At 34.1% G+C, this 18,186-nt stretch overlaps 1 protein-coding gene across 1 annotated transcript in view; it reads right to left on the bottom strand.

Annotated features, from left to right (window-relative positions):
- Positions 1-4,412: 4,412 nt before the first annotated feature.
- The window catches only part of LOC133329732 (uncharacterized), a 58,218-nt gene continuing 44,444 nt past the window's right edge, over positions 4,413-18,186 (bottom strand). Inside the window, exons 2-9 of the mRNA XM_061538198.1 lie at positions 11,953-12,198; positions 10,314-11,878; positions 8,184-8,431; positions 7,920-8,117; positions 7,751-7,849; positions 7,427-7,676; positions 7,283-7,362; positions 4,413-4,647 (exon numbers count right to left, since the gene is read on the bottom strand). Of these exons, the coding sequence (XP_061394182.1) occupies positions 4,413-4,647; positions 7,283-7,362; positions 7,427-7,676; positions 7,751-7,849; positions 7,920-8,117; positions 8,184-8,431; positions 10,314-11,878; positions 11,953-12,198 (2,921 nt within the window). The remainder of the gene's footprint in view (positions 4,648-7,282; positions 7,363-7,426; positions 7,677-7,750; positions 7,850-7,919; positions 8,118-8,183; positions 8,432-10,313; positions 11,879-11,952; positions 12,199-18,186) is intronic.

The following is an 18,186-nucleotide window of genomic DNA, read 5'->3' as shown; positions in this document are numbered from 1 at the left end:
ATTACCAATGGCTCTAAAACGGGAGTCAAACTAATTTTGCTGTTCAATTGAAGTCCATAATCGAGCTAATAACCGAAATAACCTGAAAGAAAACAAAAATTAACTATTAATATTACCCACATATATATACATATTTTATATTCTACTACTATATATACTAAAACTTAAATATATATCTATACATATATATATATTTACCTACTCTACTATACGATATCCTTGTTCAGAAAAAAAAAGAAAATATCCTTTCACCCTCAAACCTTTAACCCACCAAAAAATATATATAAATTTGTTGACCGTGTTACCTTGAACTCTTCTGCCTTATCTACATGTCATTACAACAAACTTTATGTTTTATTTTTTATTTCTCTACAAAAAAAAAAAGAAAATGTGTTCTCTAACCTAAAACTATATTTAAACAAAAACTAACATTTTTTTATATTTATAAGTGTTTTTTTTTCGGAAAACTCAAAAAAACAAAATTTTTTATATTTTTTGAAATTATTTTAGATACCATTGTTTTTTTTTTCAAATTAAATTTTTTTGAAGAAGTTACACACTAACAAACATGAAAGGAGAACTAAAGAAAAAAAATAAAAGAAATAATGTTATATATCATGTTTGTTAGTGTAATAAATTATTTTTATAAATAATTAATTTTAAAATTAATTCAAAGATTTTTTTTCGTATCGTAGCCTAGGCATTTTAAAAGAAAAAATTGTTTTTTTTATTACTTTTAATTTTTTTTAACAATTTTTGTTATTATTGTGTTTTCTTTCCCCATTTGTTAATCATTTTTGTAAATATTTATAAATTTTATGTTTTAGGTATTTTTTACAAATTCTCGTTTTTATAAAAAAAAAATATATGTATGAAATTATAATTGTGCTTCCTCCTCGATTCAATGTTAAACATTGGCTAAAGAAATTATTATAATTATTATTTTTTATTAAACTATTATTATCAAAGATAAATAAATAAACAATTTATGGAAAATATTAAAAACAAATGTGTGTTTTTTCTACAAAAAAAAACTTTTTACAGGACTATAAAAAATAGTCTGCATAAAATATCACATAATGGTAATTTTCTCTTTCCCCTGGAAAATGCTTTCTTTAGCTCCTTGAAAATACTTCTAAAAATGCGCCAAGGACCTTGAAAACACCTAAAACACATCGACCAATATTCTAAATTATCTCCAATTATGATTTCAGCCCTACAAAACTCCCTCGTCCACAAAACTTTCGAATATAGGACGGTAATATGGACACAATATCTAAACGGAATATGGACCGATATATCCGAAGAATACTTAAAAATTAATTAATCATTTTAATCAGACCACTTCATATGATTATCTAAGCACTTCATCTACCAAACACCCAATTATTTGCATAAATATGTATGTGTGTGTGCGTTTCGGCTACGACGATTTTTGGTCATTTCTCAAAATATGATTTTTGACAGGTTTTACGAAAATCAATACCAGGCGACCATAACTTATAAAAAGAGCCATGCTCAGAAATCATTTGCTTTGTTGTGAAACTCAACATCCATCACTGACAACGCCACCATACTCAAATGTATTTATTTCATAGGCGCCTGAAAGTATGCTTTGATTTTTAGTTATTAGTTTTTGTAAGCGAGGAGTTGTGTGAGAGAAGAAGGTAATATTTTTTGAAAATTAATTTTCTACTAGATTCTGTTCGCCTGGTTGTTAAAATATTCTTCGTAAGGTAACTTTTCAATTAGAAATTTTCGTATTTTCTCCACGAAACCCACACGCACACATATAAAAAAGCATACACATACATGAAACAGGCTCATGATGTATGTATGTAATTTAGGTATGGCTGTCTGGTACGCACGATAACAGTCCAAGGGAATAACCGATTTCATTCAAACTTTACACATCGTAATATCTCTTTCAAATTTAAATCAAGTTCGAAGATGGGACCCATCGGTCCACTCCTTGTGGTACATTCCATACAAAATGTTTTGAATGACCATATAAGGCGTGGATTTTTAAAGACTATTTTTTCCAGTGACTATATAAGGTGTGGATTTTTTAAAATATTTTTTCCATGACTTTACAAGGCGTGGATTTTTATGCCCTACACAACTATGTTGTCAGGGTATTATAGCTTTGTGCAGCCCCAAGAGTTTGTAACGCCGCGAAATATTGGTCCTAGACCCACCTTTAAGTATACCGTTCGTCATATCTCGACTAGCTGGGTCGATCTAGACATGTGTGTCCGTCCGTCCGTATGTTCATTATAATTTGTAAACACGATACAGGCCAGTTATGGACCAATTTTGCATGTAGGATGGATTCTGACCAATGAAGACCCCTATATTTTTTTTGGTAAAGATCGGTTAATATTTAGGAGATGAAATGGACCAAAAACTTTTTTTTGTCTGATTTTCTGGTCGTTACAGAGGCCGCAATTATGGCCCGAAACATGGAGAAGGGGATCCGGCCAAATAATAAGCATGCCTGTTCTGACAAAGATCGGTTAATATTTGGCGGGTCAAATGGACCCTGACTTTAGTGTGAAAAATTACAAAATTTGTATTCTATTCTATATTTACACCTGAAGAACATAGACCAGAAAAGTTGATAGTCCAAGAGGAGTGGTTGACCTTTAATTTGATAACAATTATATTGTCGTATGTAATCGGATGTGGGAGTTACACTTAAATATTTACAGGTGCTTACGTATTCAGATCTTATTTAGTAACCCATTATCACACTAGACGGCGGAAATATAGCGCTGATCCTTTCAGATTTTTTCCATGAGGATCCAGGTATGGTCAAGGACAACGCCTATAATTTTCGGTGATGATCAGGTAATAATAGTGGGATGGAGTGGACCGAAAACTTATTTTTTGTGTTTTTGAGTCGGTCTATAGGTTACAATTGAAAGCCGAACATCACAACACAACCCACGGTGAAAGGAATCTCGATAAGTAATTAGCAGGGCTGTAATGAATATTGGGAATATTCGGAAAATATATCAGTGTAAGGAAGAGGTGCTGTTGATCTCCATTTCAAAAGTAATTTAAACAATTTGAATACAGTTTTTGTTATCGTTTTATTAGAAGACTATAAGCGCTTTAGGGTTTGATTTTAAACTAATATTTTTAGAAGACTATCAGCCCTTAAGTTGTGGCTATTTAAGGGCCACATTTAGAGGAATATCAGCGCTTTAGACGTGGAATTTTAAGAAATATTTTTAAGAAAATCATCAGCTACATAGACGTGGATATTTAAAGAATATTTTATAGAGCCTTAGGCGTATATTACTTAAGAACATTTTTTAAAGTTCTAAAAAATCTACGACTGTGACACTGTCAGACCTCAAAAAATCCATGGCTATGGCTTGGCGACGTTATTTTTAAGAATATTTTACAGGGGACTCTTAACGCGAAAGACACGGGTTTTAAAAAATATTTATTTAGAGAAGTGCCCCATTCCATCCATTTCATAAGTAACTTCAAGAATTTGTATACAGTTTTTTTGTTATCGTTTTATTAGTAATCATATATAGGGGGGTTTTCTTTTTTAGTTTATATGTTTTGCAATAAATGATGATATATAATTACATTAATATTTAATTGTTTAATTGAAACTTGTTTCTTTTCTATCATTTAATTTGATTACTTATTTGACTTTACAAAATACAATCAATGTTGAATGTTTCAAAAATGGGATGGGTATAAAAATTAAGCAATTAAAACAATTATGTTAAAAGAAAAATCAAAAAGAAAAAGGAGAAGATAGAAAATATAATCAAACAAAAAAGAAATATATCAATACATTTTGTGTTGTGTTTTATATAAATTTTAATTTTAACATATAACATAAAATAAAGGAATTGTTTGATTTTCCACTTTTTTTTCTTTTTGTTATAAACAAATGGAAAAATTTACTTTTACAATTAAATTAAGTTTTTTTGTTGTTTAGCAATAATAAATGTTCAACATTTAGGCACATACTACAATATTGCTTGGTTATATATATTGTTTGTGTTGTTGTGGATTTTACTGTTCAATAATAGTTTATAACGCTCTCGTTCTCTCTCTATAACTCTTTTTCAATTCCCTAAGGAAACCAAAAAGACGAAAAAAATAAATCATACATACATGATAAATAAATGTTATACTTAAATTGAGAAAAAAATTTAACAAAAAATATTATTTATATAATTACATACTATAATTATAATCAAATTATTTAAAGTTGCTTTTAAATCGTTTTTTCTTGCTTTTACATTTCAATTAATTAATTAATTAGGAATCATTTTAAATGTGTGTATTGTTTTTTTGTTTTAATATAAATCTCATCAAACTTTTTTTTATTTTTCTCCGTTGTTGTTTTTTTATTGTTGTTGCCATTGTGATTTCGGAATTTATGCAGAAGTATTTCGTTTAGGCGATGAAGTCAAGACTTTTTCTTTGGCCTTTTCATGTTCGTCCTCGAAGATAATCTTGGTTATGACAATGTCGCCAGTACTCAATGTTTGTGATGCTGCGTCAATCATTTTTACTTGGCCTTTGTCCACGGCGTTGCGTATAATTTGGGAATTCTGATTGTTGGTTGTGGGCGTGGTGCTACGCTCGCCAACACAATTGCAATTTTTCATGCTAGAGAGAGGAAAGGGAAAAATTAATTAATGAATATTTTTCAAGGGCTATATAGTTGAAGATTTTTTAACAAATATTTTTCAGACACTATATAAGGCTACACAACACATATATAAGGCATGGACTATATATAAAAATATTTTATAGAATATTTTTTCAAGGCCCTTTAGGGGTTGTATTTGTCGTGGATTTTTAAAGAATATTTTTAGAAGACTATCAGCCCTATTAGGCGTGAATTTTTAAAGAATATTTTTTCAACTACCATCATGGATGTAGGCGTGAATTTTCAAAGAATAGTTTTTCAAGTACCATCATGGATGTATGCGTGGATTTTTAAAGAATATTTTTTCAAGTACCATCATAGATGTAGGCGTGGATTTTTAAAGAATATTTTTTCAAGTACCATCATCTACACAAGTGTCGATATTTTAGGAATGATTTTAGAGGACCATCAGCTACACAAGTGTCCATATTTTAGGAATGATTTTAGAGGACTATCAGAGCTTTTGGCGTGGATTAAGACATATTTTTAGAGGACTATCAGCGATTTAGGTGTTAATTTTTAAGACATATTTTAGAGGACTATCAGCACTGTAGAAGTGGAATTTTTAAGGGCCTTATTTAGAGGACCATCAGTGTTTTAGACGTAGATGTTTAAGGGATATATTTTAGAAGACCATCAGCTACGTAGACATGGATATTTAAAGAATATTTTATATAATACTATCAGAGTTTCAGGCGTGGATTCATTAAGAATATTTTTTAAAGGATTTTAAAGGATTAGGTCCTTAGGCGTGGATTTTTAAATAATATTGTTTCAAGGAAAATCAGAGTTTCAGGCGTGGATTTTTAAGGCATATTTTTTAGAGGACTATCAGAGCCTTAGGCGTGGATTTTTAAGGAATATTTTTTAGAGGACTATCAGAGACTTAGGCGTGGATTTTTAAGGCATATTTTTAGAGGACTATCAGAGCCTTAGGTGTGGATTTTTAAGGCATATTTTTTAGAGGACTATCAGAGCCTTTGGCGTGGATTTTTAAGGCATATTTTTTAGAGGACTATCAGAGCCTTAGGCGTGGGTTTTTAAGGCAATTTTTTTAGAGGACTATCAGAGCCTTAGGCGTGGATTTTTAAGGCATATTTTTTAAAGGACTATCAGAGCCTTAGGCGTGGATTTTTAAGGCATATTTTTTAGAGGACTATCAGAGCCTTAGGCGTGGATTTTTAAGGCATATTTTTTAGAGGACTATCAGAGCCTTAGGCGTGGATTTTTAAGGCATATTTTTTAGAGGACTATCAGAGCCTTAGGCGTGGATTTTTAAGGCATATTTTTTAGAGGACTATCAGAGCCTTAGGCGTGGATTTTTAAGGCATATTTTTTAGAGGACTATCAGAGCCTTAGGCGTGGATTTTTAAGGCATATTTTTTAGAGGACTATCAGAGCCTTAGGCGTGGATTTTTAAGGCATATTTTTTAGAGGACTATCAGAGCCTTAGGCGTGGATTTTTAAGGCATATTTTTTAGAGGACTATCAGAGCCTTAGGCGTGGATTTTTAAGGCATATTTTTTAGAGGACTATCAGAGCCTTAGGCGTGGATTTTTAAGGCATATTTTTTAGAGGACTATCAGAGCCTTAGGCGTGGATATTTTTTAGAGGACTATCAGAGCCTTAGGCGTGGATTTTTAAGGCATATTTTTTAGAGGACTATCAGAGCCTTAGGCGTGGATATTTTTTAGAGGACTATCAGAGCCTTAGGCGTGGATTTTTAAGGCATATTTTTTAGAGGACTATCAGAGCCTTAGGCGTGGATTTTTAAGGCATATTTTTTAGAGGACTATCAGAGCCTTAGGCGTGGATTTTTAAGGCATATTTTTTAGAGGACTATCAGAGCCTTAGGCGTGGATTTTTAAGGCATATTTATTCAAGGGCCATCATTAAGAATATTTAAGAAAAGAATATCAGAGAATTAGGCGTAGATTCTTTAAGAATATTTTTTAAGGACCTACTGAAGGCGTAGATTCTTTAAGAATATTTTTTATAAGACTATCAGAGTCTCAGACGTGAATTCTTTAAGAATGTATTTTAAAGGACTATCAGAGTCTCAGACGTGGATTCTTTAAGAATACGTTTAAACTGTCACTGTCGGCCCTCAAAAATTTAATGGCTGGGTTGTCAGTGTCATTTTTTAACGATATTTTGCAGGGGATTATCATCGCGAAAGGATTGGATTTAAACAAAAAAAAAAAAAATAAAATAAAATGTCTAAAAAATCTACGAATGGAACACAGTCTACCCTCCGAAAATTCATACAGTAACAGTCTTGTATTTTTTAAGAATATATTACAGGGGTCTATATCAACGCCAAAGGCATGGATTTTCAAGAATATTTTTAAGAACTTTCACAGCCTCAGGCGTATATGTTTTAGGTATATTTTTTGAAGGACTGTAAGGGCTTTAGAATGACATTTTTATGGAAATGTTTTGTAGGTCTATCACAACCATAGGCGCCAATATGTTAGAAATATTTATTCTATCACAACCACAGCCGCAGATGTTCATTATCAGCATAATCTGTCTATTCGTCTTCTTTGTTCTACAATCATACACTTATTTTTTTCCTCTTCTTATACTTACTTTTTCGTTTTTTCTCTGACAATCTGTAAATTATCAGTTGTCGCTATGGTCGTGCCCAATTGGTCATTGGAAGTTATGATCTGCAAAAGAAAAGAAAGTCCATATTAATATATAATCAATTACAAATTCTAATAGCGTACTCACCTGATCACTTGGCAACAGTGTCACAGCCGATAATATTGCTTCAAGTTTATCAATTTTGGCCACACGATCCATAGATTGATTTGCCAATATCTCATCCATCATTTGCATGGATTCTGTCAAGCTGGGTGGTTCCGAGCTGAAACGGGGCGAGAAAGTGCCAGTCAATGAGTTGTCCGATGGCACCGAATCCAAACTGGGGAAATTGTCGTTTTCATTGGTTTCCTGTTCATCTTCCGAGTCACTTTGATCTCTGTTAAGAGAGGGTAACAAAGACAAAAAGAAAATATTAATATGGAGCCAATAAAAATATATTGACTGCCTTACTTATTCTGTTGTCCAGACGATTCCATTTTTTCTAATTTCTTGGCAACCTTATAGTAACCCTTAACACGTTCCTTTTCATCTTCAGTCAAGTCCATATATCTGTGAAATTAAAAAAAAATAAAAATTATTAATATTCCTTGTTGTATCCCCTTGGTCCTGATATACAAACCTTAACAATCGAATTTCCCGATTGGACAACACAATACTCTTGGTTTTGGTTTGAGCTAATTTCTGTTTGAGATCGGATACTTCAGTGGATATTTTTCGTTGCTTCTTACGTATTTTCACTTCGTTTGGCTTGATATGCATGAGAATTTGTTCGGTACAAAGTTCAGAAAATAATTGCAGATTTTCTGGCTTTATTTGTCTGTGAGGAAGAAGAGTGAAAAATATTAAAATTTAAAATAAAGAAAATTGTAAGGTGTGGCCTTACCTTGTTAAATTTCCATAGAGCTGATCATTGATCAAAACTAAAACATCTCCGGCAGCATAGAGTAACATCTCGCGCGTCAATGGCCGTTTGGCCCAGTATTTCTGATCGCGTCTATAGATTTGTTTTAGTTGCTCCTTTATTGGATTTATCGGAGCATTATATTGTTCACACAGTGAATTCAACGATATGTATTTGGCTTTGTACACCTGTTTGCCGCTCTCCTGATATTGGACAATAGCATGGGCAGCCTGGAAGGAAAAGTAACAAAAATAAAAAAATTAAATATAAAAAAGGGTTGAAGAAATAAACATAACACAGAATATTTGAGATCTATGAGCCCTGATCAGGGCCATATACCCTAAATGACTCCCATAAAAACTTCTGGCTTCCATTTCTACGATGATTTTTTTTAAAGGCTCAAGTGTGAATTTTTTGAAGAATATTTTAAAATAACCTGTGGTCTCTATTTTCGAATATTTTTTTATATAAACATTGGAATCTTGGACGTGGATTTTTTAAAGAATATTTTTAGATGACCATCAGAGCCTTAGGCGTGAATTTTTTAAAGAATATTTTTAGATGACCATCAGAGCCTTGGGCGTAGATTTTTTAAAGAGCCATCAGAGCTTCAGACGTGGATTTTTAAAGAATATTTTTAGATGGCCATCAGAGCCTTAGTCGTGGATTTTTTAAAGAGCCATCAGAGCTTCAGACGTGGATTTTTGAAGAATATTTTTAAAGAGCCATAAGAGCTTCAGACTTGGATTATATTTTTAGAGGACTATCAGAGCCCAAGACGTGGATTTTTTATAAATATTTTTTAAAGGATTATCAGAGCCCAAGACGTGGATTTTTTAAGAATATTTTTTAAAGGACTATCAGAGCCCAAGACGTGGATTTTTTATAAATATTTTTTAAAGGACTTTCAGAGCCCAAGACGTGGATTTTTTAAGAATATTTTTTAAAGGAATATCAGAACCCAAGACGTGGATATGTTTAAGAATATTTTTCGAATGAATATCAGAGCATCATATACGCGTTTTTTACAAATATCTTTAGAGGACCATCAGAGCCTTAAGCGTGGATTTTTTAAAGAATATTTTTAGAGGGTCATCAGAGCCCTAGGCGTGGATTTTTTAAAGAATATTTCTAGAGGACCATCAGAGCCCTAGACGTGGATTTTTTAAAGAATAATTTTAGAAGACCATCAGAGCCCTAGGCGTGGATTTCTTAAAGAATATTTTTAGAGGACCATCAGAGCCTTAGGCGTGGATGTTTCAGAAATATTTTTAAAAGGACCATTGGGCTCTCAAGCGTGGATTCTTTAAAGTATAATTGAAAGACCATCAGAGCATCAGGCGTGAATTTTTAAATAATATTTTTTTTTGTAGGACCATCAGAGCCTTAGGCGTGGATGTTTCAGAAATATTTTTAAAAGGACCATTGGGCTCTCAAGCGTGGATTCTTTAAAGTATAATTGAAAGACCATCAGAGCATCAGGCGTGAATTTTTAAATAATATTTTTTTGTAGGACCATCAGAGCATCAGGCATGAATTTTTAAAGAATATTTTTTGTAGGACCGTCAGAGCATCAGGCGTGAATTTTTAAGGAATATATATATATATATATTTTTTTTTGTAGGACTTTCAAAGCTTCAGACGTTGAATTTTAAAGGACTATCAGAGCATCAGGCGTGAATTTTTAAAGAATATATATATATATATATATTTTTTTTGTAGGACCATCAGAGCCTCAGGCGTGGATTTTTTAAGAATATTTTTTATAGGACCATCAGAGCCTCAGACGTGAAATTTTAAAGTATTTTTTTGTAAGGCCATCACAGCCTCAGGCGTGGATTTTTAAGAATATTTTTTATGGGACCATCAGAGCCTCAGAGGTGAATTTTTAATGTATATTTTTGTAAGGCCATGGCAGCCTCAGGCGTAGATTTTTTAGAATATTTTTTATAAGGCCATCAGACGTGAATTTTTAAAGAATATTTTTATAGGACCATCAGACGTGGATTTCTGTCTTGAGAAGACCTGCATCATTTTTCCAACTCTTCCGGACCTTTATAAGCCATTTTAAACCTTAATAAGATCTTCCATCTCTCTTTTTCCATCACTCACCTGTGTATCGAAAACATTTCTCAGTAGAATACCAAATTGTAGATATAAATTAACAGCATCATTGCGACAATCATGGACCACCTTGATGACATTTTCATGCTCCAGCAAAGCTTTCAAACCACCATCATTAATCATTTCCGGGCAGGTGCGTACATCAAAAATGAATGCTTCACCACGTGTGGTGCCAATCTCAATGAGAGTTATCTCGCCTTTGATGCCCAAATTGATACCCTCACAATCCAGGGACACAACAATTGATTGATTTTGTTGGGCAAATTTGAGCATTGCCTCGGTTACAAATAGCGATTGTTTAATGTTCGCAATGACACTGGTATTTTGCAGAACTTTAATTTTCCAAGTATCACCGACAAAATAATTTTGACTAGGAGATGACGACGACGAATTGTTATACGAATTAATCGTAGAGTTATGACCCACCGATGAATTGTTGGCATTCGCATGATTGGGACTGTGATGTGGCGAATTCTGGGGATTATAACCAACAGAACCAGCCTGTTGATTGGCCATGGATTGTTTGTCTTTTTCATAGTTTTCGGCTAGGGTCCGTATGACCAGGTTGTTGATACGCTGCTTCAAAGTTTGATTGGCACTGTTAAGACGTTCTGCAGTTGGTAGGGGTGCCTGATGCGGTGGCAATGATATGGCAGGTGGTGTTGAGTGATTATTGACGGGTGCTGCACCCCCTACGGATGATTGTTGATTGGAGGTGGCGCCATATGATGAACAGTTGTTGGGTGCAGGATAATTACGTTCACATAGATTTTCCAATTTCATCTCCGATATTGGGATATAACTATCAAATCCTGAATTGGGTTCAGAACGAGTTTGTGACAAATCACCATTGGAACCAGATGTGGCCGAGGAGGCGTTGTGAGTGGTTACGGGAGCATTTAATTTAAAATTGGGTGATGCAATGCTGTTGTTGTTGTTGCTTGAATTGTTGATGCTGTTGTTGTTTTGTAATGAGTTATTGCCATTGTTGTTATTGTTGTTGTTGGTGCTGTGATTTAGACGTGGCGACAACAATCGCTGTTGCACTGCACTTATGGCGGGCTGCGATTGAGATGATTTATCCTGCTGCTGTTGGCCCGCATTACCATTGCGATTATTGTTCATAGCATTATATTGCTCCCGTGACTTGGCCTGTGACTGTTGTATATGAGAATCGCTTAGCTTAGGTTTTTGTAATAGAGTGACTAGATTTGCTTGAATGTGAAAACAATCGGAGAATAGTCGTAGGAAAGTCATCAAATCGCTAGGGGTTTTAAACATGCGCAACCATTGTTCCTGGGGGAAATTGGTGGTAACCAAATGGAATAATTGATCGACCATAATGGGTCCCTTCATCTCGATGCATTGAGCAAAGAAATCCAACATTTGTTGAGTGGCTCGAGTGTCGATATTTGTCTGGGGCAAATGTAGACGATCACGGGCCGGTAAATCGGTCATATCTTCACAGCCCACCAAGACCACATGATCATCGACCACACGAAATGTGTCGGGATGTTTGCAAAGAAATTCCGTAAACTCCTTAATGTGTTGACCTGCAATGGAAGTGGGAGAGAGGGGTGAGTGTGAATAATGGTTATTTGTCGAAATATTTCGCTGACACACTTACCTGATATATGTCGGACTTGTGGTGATGCCTGTGATCTATGGCCCAATAAACTGCGCACTGGCACCTCCACACCAATGCCATACTGTAGCAATTTATTTTTGAAATATTCTTTGGCCTCCTGTATGTAATCACGTCGACCGCCATAGCCGCCATCATCGGCATTGGAATGTTGGTAGCAGTTTACTTGAACATAATCACCATCGACCAGGAAAATGGAAGGATACTGAGCCAAAAATTTCTTAAGACCTGGAAAAAAAAAGAGAAAAGAAGATTGTTAGAAAAATATGAAACAAACACACACACACTAAGAAGTCAACAACATGAATGCAACAAATGTAGGTTTGGCAATGAGGTAAAAATGCAAGTGGCGCCCAATTTAAGCATGTTCAAAGGGGGGAGGCAAGAAGGAAGGCATATCCTTCAGTTGTGGTAGAGGATTCTTAGATGATGGAGTTTATAAAAAATGTATTCAATTTTGTTAAGAGCTTAACCATAAAAATAAGGAGTTAAGGAGGAGGTTCATATAACCACACTTTACGGCAAGGATATATAAAAGGAAAATATTGCCAAAGTAGAATGTGAACGTTGGCATCTTCATCTTTCTTGGTTTATATATTTATTAATATAGCAATGCAACGATGATATAATGCACTGGGAATAGAGAAACGTAATTTTGTCTGGCCATAGAAATTGAAATTTGTGTCACGTTTTCGGGTTTTTATAGTCCATATTTGTACCCTATTAGCAAATTAAACGACGAACGATGGAGGGCAGTGTTAAAACAATATTAAATTTGGAAGGTTAGATAGGGATGATAGTTAAAAATTTCGCCAATTTCCAGAGATATAAAGGCTAGTTTTTAGGCAAATATGTTTTCTAAAATTCTTTTTCTAATGCCCGTAAAGGCGTGGATTTTTTTTAAATATTTTTTCTAATGACTAGAATAAGATTTACTTCTTTTCCAGATCTCCTAGAGGTCATCGATTATTAGTATGCCAGTACAAGGTCCATTATTTCTTTTTCGCTAATATTCTGACGGGCTAGATAAATACGCAACTATTCAAACATCAATATTCAGTGATATTTATTCAATCACTAGCAATGGAAGTGACATCATCAGTTTGTATGAATGAATTGAATGGCATTCCAGAGAAGTGTTCCATAAAAGGTAAACTTACACAACAGAGGCGTAGTTTTGATTTACAATAAAAAAAAACAATTCGAAGATCTACATTTGAAAATATGAAAAATAAGGTGAGTCCCTGCCCGGTTCTCCTAGCTAAAACTAGATGTGAATGATGATATGAATATTCAGTCACAATAAAAAACAAAAAATCTGCAACCATCAACAGAAAAAATCCAACAGCCTGCCAGCAAATAATTATTGCAATGTAAACAACAATAACGAACATCAGTACCTCGAAAGAACCCCTCAACTATTCTGCACGTTGCATTTTCTCTGTTTGTTTATGTTCACTTCGGGATGACAATGCGAGCACAAAAAAAGAGAATACATAAATTCAAAATGACAAATTAATTCTTTCATTAGTGGCAATGCTTAGGTTGTGATTTTTATATAGAACCCACACAACCATCCATTTCCAGTCATGAGAGTATGGATTAAGGTTTATTAAAAAAGAAAAAAAAACGGAAAAATAATAATAGGCATCACGAGATATCCTTGTCAGTTTCCCCTTCTCACTTTTTTTCAGCAGCCACCACTATGTAAATAATGTCAAAGCAGGCGTTTTGCCAAAGGAGTGTGGTTGGGAACGGGAAATGCAGCGGAATATAGCTGCACAACATGCTCATGTCTATGGAAATAATGTTGATCCGCTGTGATGCGCAATGTTACATGGACTGAGATGTGACATTATAACTTATTTAATACTTAGTTACAAACATTATGCCCTTTGTCAGCCGGTACGGAACCGTCAAGCTTAATTATGCACTTCGACTGTCAGGTAACAAACAATGCAAAAAGAAGGTCTTTAAGATTCCAATTACCCTGGTATACTGCAAGAATATTTTTTTCAATGACTTTATCGGGAGCGGAATTTCAAAGGCGTGGATTTAAAAAAATCATGATTTTCTAAGGCTTGGATTTTTGCAGCCGCGAAATATCGGTATACCGATCGTCATATCCCGACTAGCTGAGCCGATCTAGACATGTGTGTCCGTCCGTCCGTCTGTCCATTATAATTTGTAAACACGATACAGGCCACAGTTATTGACCAATCTTCACGAGATTTTGAATGTAGGATGAGTTCTGCTCAATGAAGACCCCTCTATTGTTTTTGGTAATGATCGGTTGATGTTTAGGGGATGAAATGGACCAAATACTTATATGATGTCGGTTTTTCTGGTCGCTCCAGAGGCCGCAATTATGGTCCAAACATCGTGAATTTTTCCATGGAGAAGGGTATCGGGCCAAAGAGTGAGCATGCCATATCTCGACTAGCTGAGTCGATCTGGACATGTGTGTCCGCCTGTCTATAAAAATTTGTAAACACGATACAGGCCACAGTTATGGTCCAATCTTCACAAAATTTTGCATGTAGGATGAGTTCTGCTCAATGAAGACCCCTATGGGTTTTGGTAATGATCGGTTGATGTTTAGGGGATGAAATAGACCAAATACTTATTTTACAGGTGCTTACGTACAAAGATATTATTTAGTAATCCATTACCACACTAGAGGGTGGATATATAGCGCTGATCACTTTGAAATTTTCCATGAGGATCCAGGTATGGTAAAGGACAAATCCTATAACTTTCGTTGATTATTATATAATAATTTTGGGATAAATTGGACCAAAACATAAATTTTTGGTGTTTTTTTCGAGTCGGTCTATAGGCCATAATTGAAAGTCGAAGATCACAACACAAGGGTATTTATACTGTACTAATATCGCGATTTATTGCCCAAGCTCAGAGTATAGAACCACAGAGAGTTAGATTTTCGTGGAAGTTATTTAGGGTAACGGCCCCGTACGACTATACTGCTCCGCTCACTGGTTTTTAATCTACGCCCGGGGTTCCGTCTTAAAAAATCCGTTTTTAAAAAAGCTACGCCCTGGGCTCTGTATTGAAAAATCCTTTATAAAAAAACTACGACCTAGGCTCCGTCTTTAAAAATTTTTATTTTTTTTTTTTTTTAATTTACATCCTGGGCTCCGTATAAAAATTATTTACAAAAATCTACGACCAACGCTTCGTCTTCCGAATTTCTTTTACCAAGCAAGCCTTAGGATTCGTCTTGTTTAGAACATATTTTATTTGAATTTATGTATTGTTTTGACCCACTGTCTGCGAATGTAAATCTCGTGGTGGAAGGTGGTTTCGGTGGCATATTCCACCGCTCATACGTGAACCCTACAAATTGGTCTCAAAAAAATGTTAGTGAAGATATAAACAAACAGAAGCAGAAGACAAAGACCACGAAGAGGAAAGAAACTCAACGACAATAAATGCTGACATAATTTGATGTAAATACTGCTGACAGCGGATGAGTGTTGTTGCATGTTTGTCCCGTTTTATGGCGTTGTTGCCCGCCCCTGCACCTCACATACATGTTTGTCAACCAACAGTGACTGTGAGTGTTTATAGCTGTTCAATGAATTTTATAACAACAAAAAATGTTGTAGTTGTTGGAAATTAATTCAATTATGTATGCGATTACAACAACAACAAAACAAGACAATACAATGAATGGGTTGCTGGTGGGAACGAAGGCAAGGGTGGAGAAGATAGTTTAGGTGTTTGCGCGCTACGAATTTAATGGATATGGCATTTGTAATTATGAAAAAATATGTTTGACATTTTTTTTTTTTTTTGATTTGAAATAAAATTTTGGTTGACATGCTCCGTTTAGTTTTAATTCGAAAATAAATCTATTGTGATGTCTATTAAAAATAATCCTAGGCATCTTTAAGGAAATGGGAATAAATTACAATGGAATAATGACTATCAATATTGGGAAGCTATTAATTTTGAAATTATTTTAGAACCTTTCAGATCGGAGAACAAAGGAAATAAGTTGATTTTTAAAGTTTATTATATATACTATATTTGAGGCCGATTTAATTTGGACTTATAGAGGAGGATCTGTGGAGTTTATTTAAATGCCAGGTTGTTTGAGATCTACCTGTGTTCGCTAAATATGTCCATTGCAAATATCTTTTAAACAAATGTTCATTGCAAATTTCCGACTATTGCATAGAGACGTGACTAACCTAAACTGTAAACTGAAAAACAAATTGATTAGCCAACTCACACAACATATCCAAAAATGCCTTGTGGGGACTACTAATTTCTCTGTATGGTAATATAAAAAATATAGGTAACCTTCGGGATACCATATATAATAAATAAAATATTTTTACAAAAAAAGTAATTGAAAAACAATAAAATATTTTGGAATTCATTTATAGATTTTTCGTTGGAATAAGGCATTTAAAAGGCTCGCTATCTATGGACGTCTCCTTGATCTGTAAGAAAGTCTTTCAATCAATCGATAAAAAAAAGTTTCCCTAGATATAATTATGAAGAAACTATTCTGCCTACAGAAAGTCTCAGCATAGTCACAACAAAAGAAGGCCGTTATTATAATTTTTCTATAGAAAAAAATTCGCAGTCCCACAGGGTTCTATTTTTTAAAGAAAAATTCAGAGACTCTCGGTATTGATTTAACTTTTCTAAAGAAAAACCAGTAAGGAAAGTAGAAAAGTAGTAAATATTTATCTAAATGTGAATCTACCTAGATCTATCCATAAAGTATGTCAATCGACTTCAAACAAATATAAATAGGTCATCCGTTGGGCTATGTCTGCACTTCTAGAAAACGCAACTACGTAATTCTATGCTCAATTTTGAAAGTTATGCAAAATTTGATGTCAATCTGACTAACATGAGGAGTTTGATGCCCAATTTACTTGAAATCGAGCGAAAATATATATGTAAGCTCTATCCAAATATTGAGCGATTTCAAACTAACTTGTCACAGGTTAGGTTATACTAATTTCAGAACGTTTTGTTCCTATTGGTTCCTTAGTACGTCAATTACTTAAAATCAGCGTTCGAAAATAAACATTATGGTACCGTTCCATAGTGTTCTGTACCGTACCAAGGTGGATAGGTACACTAAAATAACGTACTGTACCGGTACACAAACACTAAAAATATTTTTAGCGTTACTGTTCCGGAGCACAACAAAAATCTTAGCGTACCTGCTGCGGTACACTAAAAAATCGTAGTGTACCGACAGCGGTACACTAAAAATCGTAGTGTACCGGCAGTGGTACACTAAAAATTGTAATGTACCGACTGCGGTACATTAAAAATCGTTGTGTTCCACTGGTCGGAACACTAAAAATGTTAGTGTTCCGCTGGTCGGAACAATAAAAATCGTAGCGTTCCACTTACTTGAACTGTACTGGTAGTGTACCATACACGTCTGTTTTTTTTTAGGTAAAATGATAATATAATAAAAAAATAAAACTGAATAGGGTAAACGCACCTAATTCCAGCATGTACCAATAGTCGGCATCTTTTTTATATAACTTCAAATAACTAAAAAATCCTATAACTAACTATATGAAAAATTCCTCGAATAATCTTTAATAACACTGCAACCTATCTCTGTATAAAATTTAATCGAACTATGTACATTTATTGAGTCAAAATTTGGCATTTGGTCAATGAGGTTTGTCAACACTAACGATAAATCATGTTTCTTAAGAAGAAATTAGTGGGCATGTCAATTGCAAAAGACTTGTAACTATTGTTACGTTCTTGGGTTTTACTAAATCCCGTGTAGACGTTGTTTTATTTCCCGATACAATTCGTACCAAATAAAACGAAGGTTCTTTCGGATTACGATTATTACAATGATTTTATTCACACAACTTTACTTTGCACTTTACTTTACTCGACGGTTTCAATTCGCGATCTGATTCACAACTGACTCACTGCCTTTCCATTTCCCCTATTTATATGAGCCTTGCTTGTAGCTACAGAAGTTTCTGGTAACACCTAGATCACGAACAATCTACCAATGCAACAAACACACATACAAACTTACATTGCGTAAACAATAACAACAACACATACAAACTTGCATTGAGTAAACAATAACAACAACACATATACAGGCGAGGGGGTAACAAAGAAAGAGGAATTAAGCGATCATCAATGATGACGTTTAACAAGAATTGTACGACAATAACAAAATAG

This window comes from Musca vetustissima, unplaced genomic scaffold, assembly GCF_032173495.1.
Source record: "Musca vetustissima isolate MV318-11 ecotype Yass unplaced genomic scaffold, APGP_CSIRO_Mvet_v1 utg20142, whole genome shotgun sequence".
NCBI classification, from domain to species: Eukaryota; Metazoa; Arthropoda; class Insecta; order Diptera; family Muscidae; genus Musca; species Musca vetustissima.
This window is presented reverse-complemented; position numbering and strand designations above follow the sequence as displayed.